General features: G+C 40.8%; 1 protein-coding gene across 1 annotated transcript; it reads left to right on the top strand.

Annotated features, from left to right (window-relative positions):
* The first annotated feature begins 5137 nt into the window (after positions 1 to 5137).
* On the top strand, positions 5138 to 17603 carry LOC146682638 (elongation factor 1-alpha-like). The gene is made up of 2 exons (XM_085446968.1): positions 5138 to 5331; positions 17316 to 17603. The coding sequence occupies exons 1-2, from the start codon at positions 5188 to 5190 to the stop codon at positions 17601 to 17603; spliced, it is 432 nt and encodes a 143-aa protein (XP_085303094.1). The 5' UTR covers positions 5138 to 5187.
* Positions 17604 to 23175: the final 5572 nt, after the last annotated feature.

Raw genomic sequence — 23175 nt, 5'->3', positions numbered from 1 at the left:
ATCAGCGTGTATGTGTGTGTGCGTGTGGATCACTCTTCATTGCACAAGCGTGTGCATGTGTATGTGTGTGCATCACTTCTCAGTGAATCAGCATTCCAATGTGTGTGTGTGTGTATGTGTGTGTGTGTGTGTGTGTGTGTGTGTGTGTGTGTGTGTGTGTGTGTGTTCATCACTTTCCTGTTCTGGTGTTCTGGGTAAACCACGGCCTGAAGCATGCCCTGGGGTCCTGCCCCCCTCCTTTTCAGTTTGTTTGCGACCATTGCTGCTGCTGCTGCTGCTCAAAATTCAGTCCGTCCTGGTTCTGACCCCAATTGGGGCAGTCCTTTCTCCAGTGTCGATGTTCACCGCAGGTGAAACCTGCATCTTCTTCTGTGTTTTTGTCCATTCTGAGGTGCCTTCTGTCCTCAGTTACTCCTCTTGTCTCGGTCACGCCCTTTTTCGCCACCCGATCATCCGTGTTGGTCCATCACTGTCCTGCACAGTGTGAATGCAAAGTTATCAAGGTCAGCATTCTTTCGCTCGGCCTTACTTTTCATTCGGGCTTGGCGGGCGTCTCGTCACAGCTCTGTCAGCTGACGCAGTCTGGGAATTTTTCCCCCGTGTAGTGAAACGGGCCTTAGGTTTAGTGCTCTCCATCTCGGCTGCATGAGATCACATTCCTGCAGGTCTGTTGACATTCTCAGGTCGTTGTTGTGGGTCCAGCTGTTGCAGCATTTGGTCAGTGTCACGTATGGGGGAGAGCAGGAGTCCAGTCAGCCTCGGCTTTCAGGGCCGGCAAAGCAGCCTGTAATTAAATATGTATAGAAAAAACAAAAACAAAACAAAACAAAAACAAACAAAAAACAAAAACAAACGAACAGGAAAATGATGTTGTGTTGGCTGTGTTATTCAGAGGGGAGACAATGGGGCCAGGCCCTGTGTCAGCCTTCTCTCCCCCTTTTTTTGTTTTTTGTCTCCCGATATAATCAACTCCTAACCCACCAAGTTTACAGGACAACACCGGTATATGTTAAAATTCTTAAGATCATGTTTAAAAGCCCAAAAAAGGAACTTTCTTTCATTCAGTAATCACTTTTATTAATCAATCAACAGAAAACATGTCACAATTTGAATCTTTTAACCACTAAATTTGTTGTGTCTTGCCTGGTTGGTTAGACCAGTGTTCCTTTTTTTTTTTTTTAGTTAAATTGTTGTCCTGCAACCCAGAGGGTTTCTTTGTCAGTAATGTATAGACTTCATCATTTAAGTATGTTAATTTTTCTTTAACCTTGCTGGAAAATCTTCACGTGTTCATGAGTGTAAGCTGTTTCTTCATTGCGTGTATGTGCATTTGTATAAAAGCAGGTTAATTTTATCTTTTCTCAAACTAGGCGTTACCTTAAAAGGAGCCTTTCTCTCAGATTTCTCTGCTTGTGTGTGTTTTTGTTTCACCTTTTTGTTGTGATGCTCCGGACGCCTTCCCAACCTCCACAAGTCCGTTGGCCCCAATTTTATGTGTTAAAACTTCTCTTAATTTCTCCTCTAATTCTCTCCTCGCTGCTGTCTTTTTCACAGCTGCTGATTCGTGCTGGGTGTGGTTCCCATTACCTATAATTTTGCTTCGGCCGCTGTGCTTGTGGGGGCAGTTGGTCCAGGTCCGCAGCTTCCTGTATTAACACACTAAGAGATTTATTTAATTTCATTTTCATCACTGTTAAACAGATAAGCAGGCAACCCGCCTACCTTGACAGCGTAAACTGTACGCCAGTCTCCCAACACATTCCTCTCTGTACTCCTCCATAATTCTCCACTGCACACCTCTTACTATCTCTCCTTTTTATTTTTATTACACCACAGAGTAATACACCCAATTATGCCCGTCTATCTCTATGTGGCTCCAAATTCCCTCTTTATTTTAATTTCACACTCGTCAGGGGACAGGCACACAACAATTTCAACCACTGAAACGAGGAATTCAACCTTTTTATATTTCTTTACTAATCTAGACTCAACGTTTGTTCGCAAAATGTGTCTTGTTCTAGTCCGGAAATAAATGTGAACCCGTGATTACACGGCCGTTCCAGTGTTATTTCCGTAGCTATGCGGGGGCCCTCACCTCCCCAAGTCACCACCTCAGCACCCGGACGACGCCGGTCCTGGCCACGCGTCCACGGACAGGAGGGTCGCTACTCCATAGGCAAAATGTTCCACAGGTACACTAGGCATCAACCTTTGATCCTAAAATGTGTATTTGCTCTAATGTCCTCCTAATCAAACACATCAACCGTCACTGTCACTGTGTTCACGCTTCACACTTCACACAAAAAACACACTCAGAGCGCGCCTCACTCACACTCTCACTCAGTGCGCGCTTTACCCACAAGACAGCACCCAGAGCGCGCCTCGCAGCTTCACACACACTCTCTCACCCAGAGCGCGCTTTCACACTCACACACAACACTTTTCCTCAGCGGGAATTTTACACAGAAACCTCTGAGCTCAACTATTAGATCTTCTTAAAGCACACTGCACCATAGACCAAAATACCCCTTTCTCTGCGCTTATGACCGCCACCACGGGGCAAAGTCGCATCATAAAAGTGATGCTTGCATCCCCGAAGTTATACCTGACATCATAAACCAGGTGTTGCTATGTACTTAAATTTTACTTTGTATTATGACCGCAGCCCTTTATACTCGACTGACACCACAAACCACCGTCAAGCCTCTGTTCAATGTACTAAAATTAGCACCAACCACTACTGCACTTCACGGCCGCACCACCGGAACACGCCGTATCATAAACCAAACCTACGGACGTGTTTCGCTCTCGCGTTGCCAGCGTTCAACTGCACCGTGAAGCCAGCATCTGCTTTTCCTTAAATCAACTTCTATTTCATAGCCGGCAAAAGCCAGGACGTCACTGACACCATAAACAAAATAAACAAACCTCGACTTCAATGTACTGGACTAATGGCCGCGTCTTCAGAATAAATTCTAATGTATTATTGCTACAGAAGCCAGTATTAGACAAAATTAAATGTGGAAGGTAAAGTGGCTGCAACTAGTCCAACGTAGTATGTTATTAGTATCTCGGTAGAAGCAGTTTACTGCAACTAGACCAACGTAGTATGTTATTAGTATCTCGGTAGAAGCAGTTTATTTAACACACTGGAATTCAGCCTCAACTTATGTTGTTAGTATCTTGCGCCAAAAACCAGACACCGACAAATTTACTGTGAAAATACGTGTAACTCAGCGAACAGATTAATTTGGAAAGCCCAATATGCACATTTGGTATTTATAATACAACAGGCTGTGCTTACCTTTTTATTTTTGGACCGGTCCTCTGTTCACCTCGCCTCACGATCTCACCAAAGGTCAAATCTGCACCTCCTCAGCACACCAAAGATCCGGGTCACGGCACCAAGTTGTTGAAATCTCCCAATTCTTTGAATCTTTGGGCTGAAGGAGGGACAATACTCGGTGTATCAATGCTCAATCAACAATCATTTATTTCCATACAATTCAACAGTCAGAGCATTACAACGTCCGGACGGGAGAGATGCTACCAGAGGGTCAGGCACATGTCTCAAAATGGTGACGGGTTGCTCAGCTTTTTATAGTCTCTAGTGGCCCCCAGCTAGTCGTAAAAGCCAAAACATCACATTTTTTCTCTGTTACAGCGCCTAAGTTATGACCTCGGCAGTTGTTTCTCTGCTTTCTGTAAGGTGGGGGTGTGGAATGTGGTCTATCTATCTCCCCTGTCTTTAGACACAGAGTCTCCTGCTTACAACCTTCTCTTCATGATTCAACAATTAAGCATGTCAAGAAAACAGTGTAACACATTCCCAGCAGATCAAGGATACAGAGTGATGCACATTTATCTAATGAACTAATATGTGAATATGTTCTGCTAACTCAAAAGTATAATGAGAACTAAACTACATACAGCTCACACACTCTATATTAAAGGGTATAATGTGATCTACAGCAGTATTCTAATTCAACTACTTTGAATACTGCCATTTATTTGTACTGGGGCAAGTTGTCACATGTGACGACTTGCCCCAAAGTTAATGAGACAACTTGCCCCAAACTGACATTTATGCTAATTTTGGCTAAATGTCAGGGTTAGCTCAACATAGCACATCAGCTGAAGTATCAAAAGACACGTTAATGTCTCCTCTATTTTGTGTAAAATAATAATCTGTAACATCTATACCTAACAAAGTTGTACTGAAGAAAATTTAAAGTGATTTATTTTTCCTTTTAGGTCAAAAAAATAAAAAAGATGTGCTCACCTCAGATTAGAGCAGTCTTGACCACATGTGAACAGGAGGTTGACTATAGAAGAAGAAGTCACACAAAGTGGCTATTTCATTTTTGAGATAGAGCCTCTAGTGTTGGAGTTATGAACAGTGTGACAACTTACCTGTGTGACAACTTACCCCGCTCTCCCCTATAAAACCTCTACAACCGGCCCCAGTCTTCCTCTTTCTGTTACCTAGCTTAAGGACAGCAGCTTTGGCCGTGAAAACCCATAAACACCGGTGAGTTTAGCTCCCATTCTTCACATAGAGGGACCCGTCTGGCCTTATCTTCTTCTTTATTTGATTTTTAGGTTTACTGGATGCTGTTTTTAAACTTTTAATGAAAGATTTTTTACGAGGGAGGAGAAAATGTAGAGTGGTTAACGCGAACGAAGGAGGGCTGCCAGACCGGAGATCCGAAGATGCTTGAATGGCATTTCTTCTCTCTCCTTATTGAAACAATTTAACCGTATTTATCCGAAGCAAAAAGTACTTGAAGTCCGGACATGAAAGCTTCTGAATATTTGGCGATCTTTGTAACTTTATCCGACGTGGCCCAGTGGAGTAACACGTGTCTCGGCTGGCTTGTGGCCGAGTGAGGCCTAGCAGTAGCAGCCGCCTACTAGCGGCTAAGGCCTAGCGCCTGAGTAGCCATGAAGTTGAATTTCAGTTTTTAACTCCGTATAAATTAAAAAGACAATATGTTTTAATATGTTTTCATTTTTTATGTACTTTCATTATGCCTACATGCCGGGATGGTTTCCTAATGTAGCCGGGCTCAAGATGCGATAGCTTAGTTGTACATGCATGTCTGTTAATGAAGCCTAACGGGTACTTAATAGTAAGCCTAACGCAATTTTTATTTTTATTTAATCTTGCCCACAGAAACTAAAACAATGGGAAAGGAAAAGACCCACATTAACATCGTGGTCATTGGCCATGTCTACTCCGGCAAGTCCACCTCCACCGGTCACTTGATCTACAAGTGCGGAGGAATCGACAAGAGAACCATCGAGAAGTTTGAGAAGGAAGCCGCTGAGGTAAGAGCTTGTGTATTTAGTCAAGTCAAGTCAAGTCAAGTCAAGTTGGCTTTATTGTCACTTCAACCATATACAGTTTAACAGTACACAGGGAGGCGAAACAACGTTCCTCCAGGAACCAAGGTGCTACATGCAACATAAATTTACAACATAATTTAACAGAAAAACTCTAAAGTAGCTAACTAAGAGGCCTAGTTAGCTGGCTAGCAGAGACAAGACAGACTGACCTAACATAAATTACAACATAAAAGAGAGATACTCCCATACAGCTTGTGACAAAATTTGATTCGATTTGATTGATGACCCTAGCCTTGACCTTTTGACCTCCCCCCTCCCCCTCCCCCCTTTCCCCTCCCCCACCGGAAGTGTGTAATTTGATCCCCTAAGCGTGACGAATTGCATCCGGAGAAGGGAGGGGGAAACCCCCCGGAAGTGTGTAATTTGATCCCTAAGCGCGCCACCTGTTGCGCCACCTGTTGTTGGAAAAAAAGAAAAAAAGGTTTTTAGAGGGAGGGAGGGGTCTGCGGCGGGGAGGAGAATAAAAGCAGAGAGGAGGCCGTCACAATTTCTAGGCACAGACGCAAGATGGATCCTTTCATTCTGCAGCCCAGCGTTCCTGTGTACTTGGACGGCGAAGAGATCTGCTCTCCCGAGGCCGCTAGAGAGACAGAGCGGTAGTTAGTTTTCCACAAACTCATAGTCTGAATTCTGTTTCAATATTATGACAATTTTCTCTGTATTTCTTTTTTTTTTTTTTTTTTTTTTTTACAATAGCGGATGTAATTTTACTTTCTTAAGCTGCACCGGCGCTTGTAATGGGAAAAAAGAGTGACTTCCTATTGCCTGTAGAGAACCGTTTCTTTCAATAGTATTTTATTTTCCTATAATACAGACGCAGTAAAAAACCTTTAAGATGATCAGCCTAGCAACAAATTGCATTTTTAGGCTACACCATAGCTTGTGATGAAAAGAAGAACTTTCTATCCACTTGTAACCTACAGGCTGCCTACCCCGTATGTGTAAAAATGAATAAATATCCCTTAGTGAATACTTTTCTTTGAATACTACTTTTCCTTTTGAGAGTCCCTTTTACAAGGGACTGAAAAACAAACCATAAAAGATAATTGCCGTGACAGGCGATCTTGTTTCACACACACACACACACACCGCGGGTCAAGGAGGCGTGAGACAGCAGATATCAGTTTTTTCTCAATGCTTATAACCTATAACGCGCCCCCCCAAAAATATTATTATTATTAAAACATCTATATGAGGTAGGTTTTGCGCAGCCTGCTCCTTGTCAGACCAAAGTAGAGAGTTTTTTTTCTTCATTACTTTTACAATGGGTTTTCTCAATAGACAGAAAATGAAAATGATGACACTGAGGAGTCAACAGCCGATATTATCATTGCTTGTAACCCGGTAAATAATTTCGTACATCTCCCCATAAAATAAGCCTTAGTGGAAAAAAGCTCATATTCGAATAAGTTTATTAAAGCACCCCCCTCTGTGGGAAAGAGTTTTTTTTCTCAGAGTCAAGTTTAAACCATGAGGCGAGTTTTGTCAACAGGAGGCGAGTTTTGTCACGAGCAAGAACAAGGGCAGACAACTGTTGCCCATAAAGTAAAACAAATATCCGCCTCTAAGTCGTATTTTACCTTTTTACCTGCCTAGATCACTGTAATAACTTACAGATTCTCTGCCAGGGAAATATAATTTTTGCAAGTGGTAATGCTGTACTTTACTAAAACCACTGAATAAAGCGCAAACTGTCCATCATATTGTTACAGGAATACCTGTGTATTGATTTGCTGATGCATAAAATGTATAAATGTTACCAGTAGATTAAAGTATCGCTTGCACTGCTGGAATTGCAGCGATTAGAACACAGAACTCTCATGAAGAGTACCTATTCAAGCAGTAAAATTGATTTCACTTTTTTATCTGCCAACAAATTAAAGTGATTCCCATTTTCCTTTATTAGATATTAGACAGGAGATGTGAATGTTTAAATGTTTCGGAGCTCTAATGTGCAGCTGTCACCTTAGAACAGCGGCACTCTGCAATAAAAATAATTAACTTGAACTAAAATGTAGTGTTAACCTCTTTATTTGTGTAAGTGTTGCATTTCACTGTTCTGTTTTGGGGTTTGTTTGTTTTTTTATGTTCTTGTGAAGATATGACCTGAGTCACACCGTGCCACTTGGTGAAGAGTGCTGTAAAAATAAAATAGGGGAGACATGATGGAATTAATGAAGGCCAGCTGATATCCAGCCTCCCCTAGCACTGCCCTCTGAACCCACTGCTCCACCCCTCCCTTGCAGCTGAGCCTGCCACTGTTCTTTATAGAGTTTTAATTACCATTTTATCACCATCCTTATCATCTGTCTGTGACTGGAGTAGGTGGCACTCATAGGGATCACTTTTGTGGGAAAGAAGTCATATGACCTGTGAAATGCCCTTTTTTAACTTTGAAGTGAACATGCATAAAGCATAAGGCAGGAAGCTGGCCTTAGTGGAGAAAGCTGACAACCACCAATGTAATAGCTGTTATTTCTAACTGGGGTTTTTAAGTCAGGCCAGCTAATGCAAAGAAAGCCTGGCTGTGTAAGTGTGCAGTCAACCCCTCAGGCCACTAGTGTTTATTGATAATATTACCTCTGATGGAAGTAGTCACATCATGCATGGGGCTGTACTCTGCTTGAATTCAGCCATATGCTGCAAAACTCTTTGACCCTTCACAGTGCAAATGGATAATTAAGCATTCTACCAAAGCAACCCAGGAGTTTCTCAAGGTAAAGAAAATGGATAGTCTTCAGTGGCCAAGTTAGTCACCTGATCTCAGTGTAGTAGAGCAGCCTTTCTGTTACTGAAGGCAAAATTGAATACAGAAATACAAATAAACAAGCAGAAACTGAAGACAGCTGCAGTAGCCTGGAAGAGCATCTCAAGAGAGGAAACACAGCATTTCATGAACTACAGGCGTTCTAGCCTTATGGCAGTCATTGACTGCAAGATTTTACATACAAGTAAAAATATAAGTAAAATATTTTAAAAAGTCATAATATTTAAAATGATGTTAGCTTGTTGAATTACTTCCAAGTCTCTGAAAATGAAGACATAAGTATCAAAATGGTTGTAAGCACTTAACAATGTATGTAATAATTTAGTTTTGAATAATAGATGAAAGCCTGCGCTTCAATCACATCTTTTTTTTGTTCATTTAAGTTCTGCTGTGGTGGTGCACAAAGTCAAAATCACAAAAAAAAGTCATTGTCCAAACATTAATGGACCCAATTAAGGTGGTGACACCATTTCAAAATTGGCACCCAAAAACCCCCCACAGTACCTACAAATTAGTTTTGTTTTCAAGCTTGCTGTAAAAATTAAATCAAATTAGCTTTTTTAAATTAAGTCACTATTAGTCAAGTTTCAGATTGTGTTAATTAAAGAAACAAATTCCCAATGTATGATGATTATTTAAAAGTGCATTCTTATATTTTCAGGCAAGAAATACTTTACTTTTATCTTCAGTCAACATGAACTTTATTGTTTAAGGACCATACTTTTGTCTCCATATTTTCATCAGTCATAAATTTGGCTGGAAAAGCATCACACCATTTGCTCTAGTAAAAAGACTCTTGTGTGCCTGAGTAATTTCTGATTTATTCTGGTTATTTTTTACCACAGCATCACTAGATGTTCTTAGATGAGGAACATGTGCTTTGTCTGACTCATTTTTCTTTCTGCCTTTAATCATTTATCTTGTAAAAGTCTACAGCTGAGAATGTGGTACTCGACCCTCTTGGACATTTCTTTTTCTTTCTCAGTGCAGATGAATCAGTGATTTCTGTGCATTAGATATTACACTGCTCCTGTACGTTAATGCTCCTTTGTGTGACAAGACCTGAAAATTACACTGATTGCTTTTCAAATGTGAACATGAGATTGCATGTAAATATAACTGCGGGCAATTTCCAAGGTTGAAATGTTAATGCAGTCAAGTTGAAATTCACTGAATCACACCAAGAGAGTTGTGATATTGTGCAGAGAGAATACCCTTAGATGACACATGTATATGTAAAAGTAGGTGTAATTGTCCACATCGCATAATAACACTGGGAATGACTAAGAAATTCAAATTTAATTAAAATCATTGCTAGTATAAAATTATTCAGGCTAAAAAACCCCAAAACAAAACGCATTACTGAAAAAAAAAATCATTTTTTTGAGTTCAGATAATGTAGTATTTTCTAGACTTCTGTATATGGACTATGTATCTTTTTTTCTTTTCCTTCAGCTTTCAGCTCCAAGTATTAAGAAATAATATTATAGTATAAAGAAATGTAGTAAAACTAAGAGGATGCATTTTTTTTTATTAGGAACTTGTAGGCTTGATAGGCTAAACACCAATTGGGTGCCAATTTTGAAATGGTGTCACCACCTTAATTGGGTCCATTAATGTTTGGACAATGACTTTTTTTTGTGATTTTGACTTTGTGCACCACCACAGCAGAACTTAAATGAACAAAAAAAAGATGTGATTGAAGCGCAGGCTTTCATCTATTATTCAAAACTAAATTATTACATACATTGTTAAGTGCTTACAACCATTTTGATACTTATGTCTTCATTTTCAGAGACTTGGAAGTAATTCAACAAGCTAACATCATTTTAAATATTATGACTTTTTAAAATATTTTACTTATATTTTTACTTGTATGTAAAATCTTGCAGTCAATGACTGCCATAAGGCTAGAACGCCTGTAGTTCATGAAATGCTGTGTTTCCTCTCTTGAGATGCTCTTCCAGGCTACTGCAGCTGTCTTCAGTTTCTGCTTGTTTATTTGTATTTCTGTATTCAATTTTGCCTTCAGTAACAGAAAGGCTGCTCTACTACACTGAGATCAGGTGACTAACTTGGCCACTGAAGACTATCCATTTTCTTTACCTTGAGAAACTCCTGGGTTGCTTTGGTAGAATGCTTAATTATCCATTTGCACTGTGAAGGGTCAAAGAGTTTTGCAGCATATGGCTGAATTCAAGCAGAGTACAGCCCCATGCATGATGTGACTACTTCCATCAGAGGTAATATTATCAATAAACACTAGTGGCCTGAGGGGTTGACTGCACACTTACACAGCCAGGCTTTCTTTGCATTAGCTGGCCTGACTTAAAAACCCCAGTTAGAAATAACAGCTATTACATTGGTGGTTGTCAGCTTTCTCCACTAAGGCCAGCTTCCTGCCTTATGCTTTATGCATGTTCACTTCAAAGTTAAAAAAGGGCATTTCACAGGTCATATGACTTCTTTCCCACAAAAGTGATCCCTATGAGTGCCACCTACTCCAGTCACAGACAGATGATAAGGATGGTGATAAAATGGTAATTAAAACTCTATAAAGAACAGTGGCAGGCTCAGCTGCAAGGGAGGGGTGGAGCAGTGGGTTCAGAGGGCAGTGCTAGGGGAGGCTGGATATCAGCTGGCCTTCATTAATTCCATCATGTCTCCCCTATTTTATTTTTACAGCACTCTTCACCAAGTGGCACGGTGTGACTCAGGTCATATCTTCACAAGAACATAAAAAAACAAACAAACCCCAAAACAGAACAGTGAAATGCAACACTTACACAAATAAAGAGGTTAACACTACATTTTAGTTCAAGTTAATTATTTTTATTGCAGAGTGCCGCTGTTCTAAGGTGACAGCTGCACATTAGAGCTCCGAAACATTTAAACATTCACATCTCCTGTCTAATATCTAATAAAGGAAAATGGGAATCACTTTAATTTGTTGGCAGATAAAAAAGTGAAATCAATTTTACTGCTTGAATAGGTACTCTTCATGAGAGTTCTGTGTTCTAATCGCTGCAATTCCAGCAGTGCAAGCGATACTTTAATCTACTGGTAACATTTATACATTTTATGCATCAGCAAATCAATACACAGGTATTCCTGTAACAATATGATGGACAGTTTGCGCTTTATTCAGTGGTTTTAGTAAAGTACAGCATTACCACTTGCAAAAATTATATTTCCCTGGCAGAGAATCTGTAAGTTATTACAGTGATCTAGGCAGGTAAAAAGATACTTCAGAACACTGACTTTAACATGAGCATAACTCTAACCTATTAATCTTGCATTATAGTACATTCCTCTGGTTCCAATTCCTCTGGTTCTCGAGCAGGTCTATGTACCTGGTCTTGACTTGGCTAGATAGTGAAAAAGTTTTCTCCTAACCAATTCTGCAATCATCCACTAGTGTTGAGCACTTGAAAAGAAGGCAACCGGATTTCTTTCGGTAAAAAGAGGTCCAACACTCAAAGACAAGGTCTCAAGACTACCATGACGTGGATGGCTGAGAACCTAAACAGATATCATAATATGTGAACAATGGATATAAAATAATGCAGCTTGAGTGAAGCAACTGGAGGGACACTTGACTGTGATTAGTTGTTTGGATAGTTTGGATCCCACATAAGAACTGATCCAGTCTAGAACTAACAATTTCAGAAATGATCTGCAAAACAGTGACATCTTTACAGGGACCCGTTTGACTTCAACGGGTTAATGGGTGGAGCACAGGATTTTGGATGAGGTGAGCAGGGCAGTCTTTTGAGGCTTATGAGATTAGTAACTATAATAGCTCCCAGAGTGATGACCATTAGGATGGTTAGTGCTGCAGCCCTACCATCCTCATAAATAAATGACAGACTTTTATAAAGTATCACAATCACTTGTTAAATTAGGATGCTTTGAAATTAATGAACAACTGAGAAATTGAATTGATATTTTGTGGATCATACCATGACAGTGATGTCATCATATCCAAAAGCAATAGAAATTCAGTTTGCAACTGGAAATTTAGGCTTATCAGAAAAATTGTATCCACAAAAAGGAAAGAAGAGGGCTTAGTTTGACTTAAGCTGATTAAAAAGAAAAGTGAAAATTGTTTACATTTGACCTCAGAATTGTGTAATTGTGTTTATTTATGAAGTAATTTAAACAAAATCAAACCAGATGATCTGTTCTATATGGAGTAAATATGGTTTACATGTTTTTGGCATATTTATTTACAGTCATCTTGTTCATGTTGCTACAGTGCCACTGAATGAAAAGACAATATAAAGCCTTACATAGCATGTTTCATGACTGTAAAGCCAGTAGATACTCACAGTTAAACAAGCAAATGACGCAAGTGGCCATAAAGCTAGTATCTTTATATCAGAAAATTTAAAACATCCTCTGAACTAAAAGCAAAATGGAAACACTCAACCTACAACTATGTACGAGTATGCTTAGTTATTCAGCTTTTTTCTCTGATTTTCTGCTAAAACAGATCAAGATGACTTTTTAAAAACAGAATTAATGGTTAACTATAGTGGTTGAGGCACTGGACTGTGACCCAGGAGTGAAATTCAAAGGTGTTATCAGCACGAAAGAACCACAGTAGGCATGTGAGGCCATTTGTATGATACAAGAGCGACTGAGGTACTGTGGTAACATTAAAATATATAAATAAATAGCTTCTACTACTGCCACTATTACTTCTACTACAGGCTACTGGTTATTGTCATGGTGTAGTAAGTGTTATGGGTGAGGTGGAAAAATATAATAAATCATCCTTATCTATATACAAGCCACTACAGGACATGGTGTTGGGATAATACAAAAAAAAAGCTATGGTCAAATCTGGATTCATTTTACATTTACAGTCGTTGTCAGAAATTTATGTACACTTATCATGGGTGTGATTATCCTGGTAATTCTGGGCTTTTAATTATTTATTTGAACTTTATTTACTTTTGGTGGAATTACTGTACGCCACACTTCCTTAAAGAGGTAGTAAGTAAAATCTCACCACCAGATGTCAGCAAATTTGAGACTGCAGTCAACTGAATTCTGTTTTCTTACCACTTCCAATTCAAGTGCATAAATCTAAGTACAGTGGACACTGTAGGACAAATAACTCCACGTTTATTTACTCTGGAGGAGGTTTTAAAACTTGTGAACTGAGTCAACGAGTCAGTGACTCTCACTTCTATCCAATGACAGTGATACTGAGGTGAGGTGTTGAGGATATCTTGAACTCCTCTGTTGGTGAGGACTGCTGTTTTTGCCAGGGAAACTAACTGAATTAATTGTGATATGATGCGAGAATGTAATCAAACTGTTTATCAGGGAGAAAGTGTGATTTTTAGGACACTCAAGCCTCATAGTATCTAGCATAAGAAAATTGGGGTGTCCAATTTCCTTTTTGGGTGCCTTCTTGTGAGGGCTGTCTGTTTTCCACATTCTGCAACGGTAAAATACGACTTAGAGGCGGATATTTGTTTTACTTTATGGGCAACAGTTGTCTGCCCTTGTTCTTGCTCGTGACAAAACTCGCCTCCTGTTGACAAAACTCGCCTCATGGTTTAAACTTGACTCTGAGAAAAAAACTCTTTCCCACAGAGGGGGGTGCTTTAATAAACTTATTCGAATATGAGCTTTTTTCCACTAAGGCTTATTTTATGGGGAGATGTACGAAATTATTTACCGGGTTACAAGCAATGATAATATCGGCTGTTGACTCCTCAGTGTCATCATTTTCATTTTCTGTCTATTGAGAAAACCCATTGTAAAAGTAATGAAGAAAAAAAACTCTCTACTTTGGTCTGACAAGGAGCAGGCTGCGCAAAACCTACCTCATATAGATGTTTTAATAATAATAATATTTTTTGGGGGGCGCGTTATAGGTTATAAGCATTGAGAAAAAACTGATATCTGCTGTCTCACTCCTCCTTGACCCGCGGTGTGTGTGTGTGTGTGTGTGAAACAAGATCGCCTGTCACGGCAATTATCTTTTATGGTTTGTTTTTCAGTCCCTTGTAAAAGGGACTCTCAAAAGGAAAAGTAGTATTCAAAGAAAAGTATTCACTAAGGGATATTTATTCATTTTTACACATACGGGGTAGGCAGCCTGTAGGTTACAAGTGGATAGAAAGTTCTTCTTTTCATCACAAGCTATGGTGTAGCCTAAAAATGCAATTTGTTGCTAGGCTGATCATCTTAAAGGTTTTTTACTGTGTCTGTATTATAGGAAAATAAAATACTATTGAAAGAAACGGTTCTCTACAGGCAATAGGAAGTCACTCTTTTTTCCCATTACAAGCGCCGGTGCAGCTTAAGAAAGTAAAATTACATCCGCTATTGTAAAAAAAAAAAAAAAAAAAAAAAAGAAATACAGAGAAAATTGTCATAATATTGAAACAGAATTCAGACTATGAGTTTGTGGAAAACTAACTACCGCTCTGTCTCTCTAGCGGCCTCGGGAGAGCAGATCTCTTCGCCGTCCAAGTACACAGGAACGCTGGGCTGCAGAATGAAAGGATCCATCTTGCGTCTGTGCCTAGAAATTGTGACGGCCTCCTCTCTGCTTTTATTCTCCTCCCCGCCGCAGACCCCTCCCTCCCTCTAAAAACTTTTTTTAACTTTTTTTCCAACAACAGGTGGCGCAACAGGTGGCGCGCTTAGGGATCAAATTACACACTTCCGGGGGGTTTCCCCCTCCCTTCTCCGGATGCAATTCGTCACGCTTAGGGGATCAAATTACACACTTCCGGTGGGGGAGGGGAAAGGGGGGAGGGGGAGGGGGGAGGTCAAAAGGTCAAGGCTAGGGTCATCAATCAAATCGAATCAAATTTTGTCACAAGCTGTATGGGAGTATCTCTCTCATAAATTAACAAAAAACTATCTAACTATCTAAGGATGACTTTTTTTTTTGTTATCAGACAGCAGACAACAAAGTGCACGTGCAAATGTGCAAACAAGAGCAGCAAGTGACAGTGCGACCAAAAAAAACAACAACAAAAAATACAACGTAACATAATAAGGTTTTGTGATGATGAGTTGAGGTAGTGCAGGAACAGTAAACATTCCTTAGTGTAGCAGCAAAAATTAGGAAGTGCAGAAGTTAGTGCAAAAAGTCCAGTAATAATATTGTGCAAAAGAGCATTTACAGGTTGGTGTGTATGATGGTTTGGTGGTGTAGGACAGTGTGTTTGCGCTTGTGTTGATTAGTCAGTCCAGTCTCAATGTTTTGAGGTAGTTGAGTTAAGCTGAGTGATAATGTTAGTGTGTGTGTATGTGTGTGTGTGCGTGTTTATCAGTCAGTCCCTTTTTGCTGAGGAGACGGATGGCTTGTGGAAAAAAGCTGTTGCACAGTCTGGATGTGTGTGCCCGAATGCTTCGGTACCTTTTTCCAGATGGCAGGAGTGTGAAGAGTGTGTGAGAGGGGTGTGTCCGATCAGCCACAATGCTGGTGGCTTTGCGAATGCATCGTGTGGTGTAGATGTCCTCAATAGAGGGGAGAGAGACCCCGATGATCTTCTCTGCTGTTCCCACTATCCGCTGTAGGGTCTTGCTGTCTGATATGGCACAGTTCCCAAACCAGACAGTGATGCAGCCGCTCAGGATGCTCTCGATAGTTCCTCTATAGAAGGTGGTCAGGATCGGTGGTGGAAGCCGAGCCTTTCTCAGTCTTCTCAGAAAGAAGAGACGCTGTTGGGCTTTCTTGTGCAGGGAGCTGGTGTTGAGGGACCAGCCGAGGTCCTTCTCCAGGTGCACGCCCAGGAATTTGGTGCTGTCGACGATCTCCACAGAGGAGCCGTTGATGCTCAGCGGTGAGTGGTCGCCTCGTGTCCTCCTAAAGTCAACAACCATCTCTTTTGTCTTGTCAACATTCAGAGACAGGTTGTTGTCTTTACACCAGTCCGTTAGTCTCTGCACTTCCTCTCTGTACGCTGACTCATCGTTCTTGCTAATGAGACCCACCACGGTCGTGTCATCAGCGAACTTAATGATGTGATTTGAACTGTGTGTTGCTACACAGTCATGAGTCAGCAGTGTGAACAGCAGAGGACTGAGCACACAGCCTTGTGGGGCCCCAGTGCTCAGTGTGGTGGTGCTGGAGGTGCAGTTCCCGATCCGTACTGACTGAGGCCTTCCGGTCAGAAAGTCCAGGATCCAGTTGCAGAGGGAGGTGTTCAGGCCCAACAGGCTCAGCTTTCCGATCAGTTGTTGGGGGATGATCGTGTTGAATGCTGAGCTGAAATCTATGTACAGCATTTGGATGTGTGAGTCCTTCTTGTCCAAGTGTGTCAAGGCAAGATGGAGTGCAGTGGAGATGGCGTCGTCCGTTGAGCGGTTATGGCGGTATGCAAATTGCAGTGGGTCCAGTGAGGGGGGCAGCAGGGTCTTGATGTGTCTCATGACGAGCCGTTCGAAGCACTTCATGATGGTGGGTGTAAGTGCAACAGGACGGTAGTCGTTGACACAGGACACAGAAGACTTCTTGGGCACGGGGACGATGGTGTTGGCCTTGAGGCACGTGGGAACGACGGCACTGCTCAGAGAGATGTTGAAGATGTCGGTGAGAACATCTGCCAGCTGATTTAGATACATTTTATCCATTTTATCTTGAAAACAGTTTCTGTTAAAAAGTCCATGATGGCGGCGTTGGCATGCCTTCCTCTGACCTCAACTTCCCGGAACGAGGGTGTAATAGCCGTGTGCGCATGCGGGGTGGGGCTTAACGCGCGCAGAGGGCTGGTGGTGAATGTGCACTTTGTCTGACGGTCTGAGGCCTCCAGTGAACAGAGAATAAATTCGTAAAACAATCCAGCCTGTGGGCTTTGTTTGTGTATAAAACAAAGCCCACAGGCTGGATCACGGGCTTTGTTTTATATTCAAACCTCTGAATATGACTTGCATACAATATGATTTAGAATTTTTTTTAAATAATTTTGGAAAATCTATTAAACCTAATAGATTGATTAAATGTCCCTCTTTTGGCTCCTGTTAATTTGAACACTTGGTGTACTTAAATTTGGTGTCTTAGGATCCATATTGAAATTTCCCATGTAGATATTTGGACTGTGATCCAGTTTGACTTAAATTTCACCAATTTCTTCTCCCCCCCCCCCCCCCCCCGACGGGTAAGGGCTCCTTCAAGTACGCCTGGGTGCTGGACAAACTGAAGGCCGAGTGTGAGCGTGGTATCACCATCGATATCGCTCTGTGGAAGTTCGAGGCCAGCAAGTACTACGTGACCATCATTGATGCCCCTGGACACAGAGACTTCATCAAGAACATTATCATACATGCAGAAGGAGAGAAAGACAGCGATGATGAAATGGAAATAGATGTAGGAGAGAAAGACAGCGATGATGAAATGGAAATAGATGTAGGAGAGAAAGACAGTGATGATGAGATGGATATCGATGGCTAATCAGTACTGATGGCTAAATGAAGGGTTCATTATTAAATCTACAACTTAAAATGAACTGCTTCCTTTTGACTTGTTTTGATGAATAAACCATTTTTGTTTGTGTGTTCTCCTTTTGCTTGTGACTTCTTAAATGTTTTTTACTAATAAAAAACAATTACACAAAAAAATTACACAATATAAAAAAAAATAATGTACAGTGCAAGGTTAGGAGTATGCTTGTGTTGTGAGGTCCCTGCCTCCACTTGATTATGTAATTAACCAGTAGAGGTGGGAATCACCATACATCCCACGATACGATATTATCACAATACTTAATGCATGATACGATATTGTTGCAATTTTTAAAAATATTTTGCGATATTCAGAGTCTGTACATAAAGGTAAACTTTATCAATATTCATTTAATCTAATAACAAAGTCTCACACTCAGTCTTTCTCTCATTTCAGTCAGTTTTATTGTTGACAAACTGAACGGCTGTCACGGTGCGGCATGGCACACCATGGAAGGAGTGGGGATGGAGGACCCAGGCGCGGTACTCTGTGTATAAACAGTGCGTTTATTTACAGTGATGGAAACAATAACAGTAAATCCCCGTGCTCTCCCGTGACTCCCGTGTCGTGTCTTCCCAAAAAGTCCGTGCTCCGTGTTCTCCACTCTCGTGTGTCCACACACACCCCGTGCCTGCTACCCTCCGATGTTCCACGCTCCTCCTGAGGGGAAAATGACAGAGGCAGCCGTCAAGACACTTATAACCGCGGGCATACACTTACACACATTAACTCAATTCAATGGGACGACTAACGTGGAGTCTCAAGGAGTGATCCCGCGTCGGTGGGAGCTCCAACTCTCTCCTAAGTAGCTCCCCCGACGAGGCCTGATCAGCAGCAGGTGTGTGACTTCGGGTGTGGCCAGTCCTTCCGCAGGGCCACACCCCTCAGGCCTGCAGGTGGCTGAGCTCCATCCTCCAAGCATACCCGCAGACACACACACACACACTCACATCTACAAGCATGGAGAAGAGCAGCAGCAACACCAAAATACATATAATAATAATAATATAATTCATAACTGCTCAGGGATCCTGGGTTGCTCAGACCCAGGACCCTGACAACGGCTTGTATTACAGTCTAGTCCAACTTACCATCTGGTACAATTATAGCTATTCTGAACTATGAAATTTGTGAAAACTATGCAGCCCCTTCAGCAACTGAAGAATTTGAAAGTAAATTAAAACAAAATATAATTTTACATTAAAAAAAAAAAGTTTTAAACTTAATTAAAATAAAACATGTCTTAAATGAAAATAAGTAAACTGTCATGTTTATTGCTGCCATAAAAAAGTTAAACACATTTGGACAGTGAAGGAATGTCAGGATTCTTGCTCTGAAAAAGGAGCTGATCAACATGCTCTGAAGTCAGAGCATGTTCCAGTTCACAAAAACTTTTTTTGCAACAAAATATCGATTTCTGCTGTCCCTGTATCGATACATTATTAGCAAACAAAATATCACGATACTACACAGTATCGAACTTTTCCCCCACCCCTATTCACCAGCGGACAGGTACGTTTATATAACGTCTATCATTATAACTATATGTGTTAGAGGAAAAATGATTCTATGTTTCTTTACCTTCTTTTAAATGTGCAAAGATACCCTTTGTCTGTGTTTAGATTAGTTTAGAAGTGTCTTTTAGACTTTCCCAGCAAAGACATATTGTTTCTGGGACATACTGTTTTAGATTGTTTTATCTTTCCTAGCTCTCTGCTGACGAGACTAGCACCATATATGGAGTTGTTTTATTTTATCTGTTTATTATTTTCTTATCCTGTTCTCACTGTCTCGGTGCTCTGTGCCTATAAAAATTGCCAAGCCACTGTGCATGGTGTGAGTTGTTCTTCGCAGCTCACCCGTGTACACGTTTGCAAAGAAAGTAACTTTGTCTCATTGTGTCTTTATTCCTCCTGGGTTTTTTGCAGAGTTTTCTCCCAACATTTCTTGGTCCTTCTGAGCCGGAGCACCTCCATCGTGTCCCATCTCCGTGACCAGTCCATGTTGCATGACTGTCGACAGCTCACATACTAGGTGTGTGATAAAAGTCCAAGAGCGTTAAATTCGGGTCTTGGCCAACGTCTTAGAAAGCGACCCACGGCGGTGGGGCCCGATCGAGGTGGACCAGATCCGGCGACACTGACCAGGTAGATACAGACACACTGACACAATCTTGCGTAAAAGCGTATTTTAAATTCAGGGAATTTAAAATAGCGGAAGTAGCTCGTCGACTGGTAGCGTAGCTCGTCGACTGGTAGCGTAGCTCGTCGACTGGTAGCTTGGAGCTCGTCGACTGGTAGCTTTGGAGCTCTGGGTAGCTCCCCCAGCTGGGTCTAGACTGGGTCTAGGGAGTAAGTAGCTCTCCACTGCAGGAGCTCCCCTTATGATAAGGGTTCCGGTCGCGCGAATAGGCGTGAATGTGAATGTGAATGTGTGTGTGTATTGTTTTAATTAAGGGAGCAAGCTGAATTTTCACGGTCCAATAAGAGACTGAGCTGCTCCTACTGTGTTTTTCTTTCACTGCTGTTCACTGACGTGCTGGTGGTTTGGGAGAACGGTCGAGTTTCGTCTCGTAAAGTTCACACCGCTTTTGGAAATAGTCCGAAAGTCGAAGGGCATGTGAGCATCCACTCTCATTCCCCATACCAGCGAAGGTGGATAGCAGCTGTGTTGTCAATTTACTATAAATAATATAAGTACATGCATGGGTAATCAAACAAGTGAAATTGAAACTCACTCCTGCTGACGAGCAGTGGTGAGAAAAGAAAAGTCCAGGCGCCGGACAAAACACTGTCTGTAAATTGAGAAATTTAAGAAAACAAAATATAAACAGTCAGAAGAACAGAACTCAACTGCCAGTTTAGTAAAACCAGAAGACGAGACACTGTGCAGTCCCCACAATCCTTTTAGTAAAGCCATCACCCATTCCTGCAGCCGCATCTGCAGCACCACCCATATCAGGAAGAACATAATAATCCCTTATTAAGTGAAAACTAGAGATCAAAGTAGTTTGAAGTAGTTTAAAAGGGTTGAAAACAGACCCCACTGAGTAGATATAAATATAAAAAGTACGAAATAAGGATAAACAAAGGGAAAATTATAGTAGAAATTATCTTTAGAGTATTTGAAATTAATAATAGCAAGGATAACAACCTGTAAAGTGATATTAACAATGAAACACAGTTGGCATGATGACCATGCCCAGAATGTATAAAATGAATATAAAGCAAATAATTCACACGAAAATATTTTAATAAAATAAATAAGGTATATTAAGGCTGTGTCATTGTTCAGCCAAGGACAGTGTGTAAAAAGGTAACTGTCTCCAGCTTGGGAAAATGGTGATACTGCAGATCACCTGAAGCCCTTGATGGATACAAAATAAAATATAAATATGGAAAAGCAAATCTGTGCAGATTGGATGAATTCTAAATTATCTGTTTGCTGAATAAGATGATCCTAACTATCAAATTGGCTCAGTAGTAGTATAATGGTACACACAAATGAAATATTATAATATGCTATTGCTATTATATAAGACAAGGATGATAATATTAACAATGACATAATATTAATATGAAGAGGCACCTTAGTTGGTTATGATGTGAGGTGGATAATTGTTAAACAGTAGTCTGCATCAAGCTTAAGGTTTGCTGAAACTCAGTGTAATGACATGTGAGATGAAGACAATACAGAGAATAACTAAACTAATGAAGTGCATAGAGGCACTTGACCAGCTTGAAACCTATCATTCTAGAATGACACATTGCTGAGATATAGAGCACACCTATAATAACAACCAATAAGCAAAACCCTGTAGACAACAGCTAAAACTACAGGATTGAGAAGCTGAATTAAGTATGTAGACACTGCTAAGCTGATGAGCATGTTACACATTTTCTTTTATTTTTATTTATTTGTTTCTTTTAGAGCAGAAGCTGCACGCTATTAAAAGCCAACATATGCAGACTTCTGCCTTGTTCGGGTGGCAGCATTTTTTCTTTTTTCTTTTGTGTCCTGACACGTTTATGTTTTTGTTTTTGTTTGATTATTTTGTTGGTTTTGGAAACGAATTTAAACGAACTTGTGACAATACTTGAGAATCACAGTGACACATAGTGATTAGGCATATGATTGAAAAATGCCTAGGTTTAGAGCTGTGAGCTATGAGCTGTGACCAATGCAAAGTTTAAATATATATATATATATATATATATATGTATAAATGGGAAACAACCCTAACTTCAAAGTTTGAAATGTGTGAGATGCATGAATTGTTTGAAAAACTAGAAATTATCTAAAAATGCCTTAAGTGAAAATGTAGTGTTGCATCTATAGAGAAGAGAAAAAAAAGAAGCATTCTGTAACTTAAAAATAAGGCTGACGTGTTGACAATAGACTAAGAGACTCATTTGCAGGTGGCTATCAGGAACACAGAGACACGCAAGCAAGGTCACAGACACCAAGGCTGTAGACAGCCACGCAGAGACAGCAGATAAAATAGAGACAACGCCTGCTAGAACCGTGGAGAGGAAGGTCACTTCACACGAGATTGTAGGAGTAGGCCACAGAGAAATAATGCAAAACAGTTTTGAGGCAGCCACTTAAGAACTTACAGTTTTCAAAGGGCAAATTAGTTGTAAAGTCAGCTTCAGGCCACACAACTGTACAACAATTAACTGCCCCTTTAGAACTAGTACATACAGCAAGTGGCCGCAGGTGCTTTATTAAATGCATATATGACCCATCGTGTCCAGTAAATTTGCTAGGTAGAGACGCTCTGACAAAACTTAGGATAGGTGTGATACCAGAAAAGAATGGCATGACTGCTGAGTGCATGCTAAATGACACCCCACCAGAGCCAGATAGCACTAACACAGAAAACAGTAGCCGCGTGTGTCTCTCTCAAGGCTACGGTGTTCCACATTATTACTGGTATCTCGCTTTGCCAGAGCTAAAAGCACTACACGATGTGGCCCGTCAACACACACCCGCCACATCCACTTTCCAGAAACCGACCGAGTATCACAACACTCTGAGATTTAAACAAACTCCAGGCCCAGATCCACCTTATGATCAGCAAGTGTGGAAGCTAGGAGAACAGCGTTTGACCTTACAGCACAGGACGGAATTGTGTAGGTTACGCAGTGACCACAGACAGTAAGATAATAGAAGCAAAAACCATTTTCTTCTTCATATTCTGCACAGAGCGCTGAGCTGATAGCTGTGATACGCGCATGTGAAATACACAAAGACAAACGAATAAACATACATACAGACAGCCAGTATGTTTTCTCTGCTGTGCATCATTTCGCAAAAATTTGGCAAAACAGAGGAATGATTACATCAACCGGAAAACCGGTTCAGCATGCCAACCTGTTACAACGCCTACTGACTGTAATACATTTACCACAACAACTCGCATTATGTAAATGTGCAGCACACAAAACTGATGGCTCTTTCATTTCTAGAGGCAACAACTTTGCTGACAGAGCAGCAAAACAGGCGGCACAAATGCCAA

The sequence above is a fragment of the Copadichromis virginalis genome, linkage group LG22 (genome assembly GCF_057382275.1).
Source record: "Copadichromis virginalis isolate Kocher_CV1m ecotype Utaka linkage group LG22, C_Virginalis_male_GT1.1, whole genome shotgun sequence".
Lineage (NCBI taxonomy): Eukaryota > Metazoa > Chordata > Actinopteri > Cichliformes > Cichlidae > Copadichromis > Copadichromis virginalis.
The sequence above is the reverse complement of the archived record's forward strand: the minus strand, read 5'-3'. Positions and strand labels throughout refer to the sequence as shown.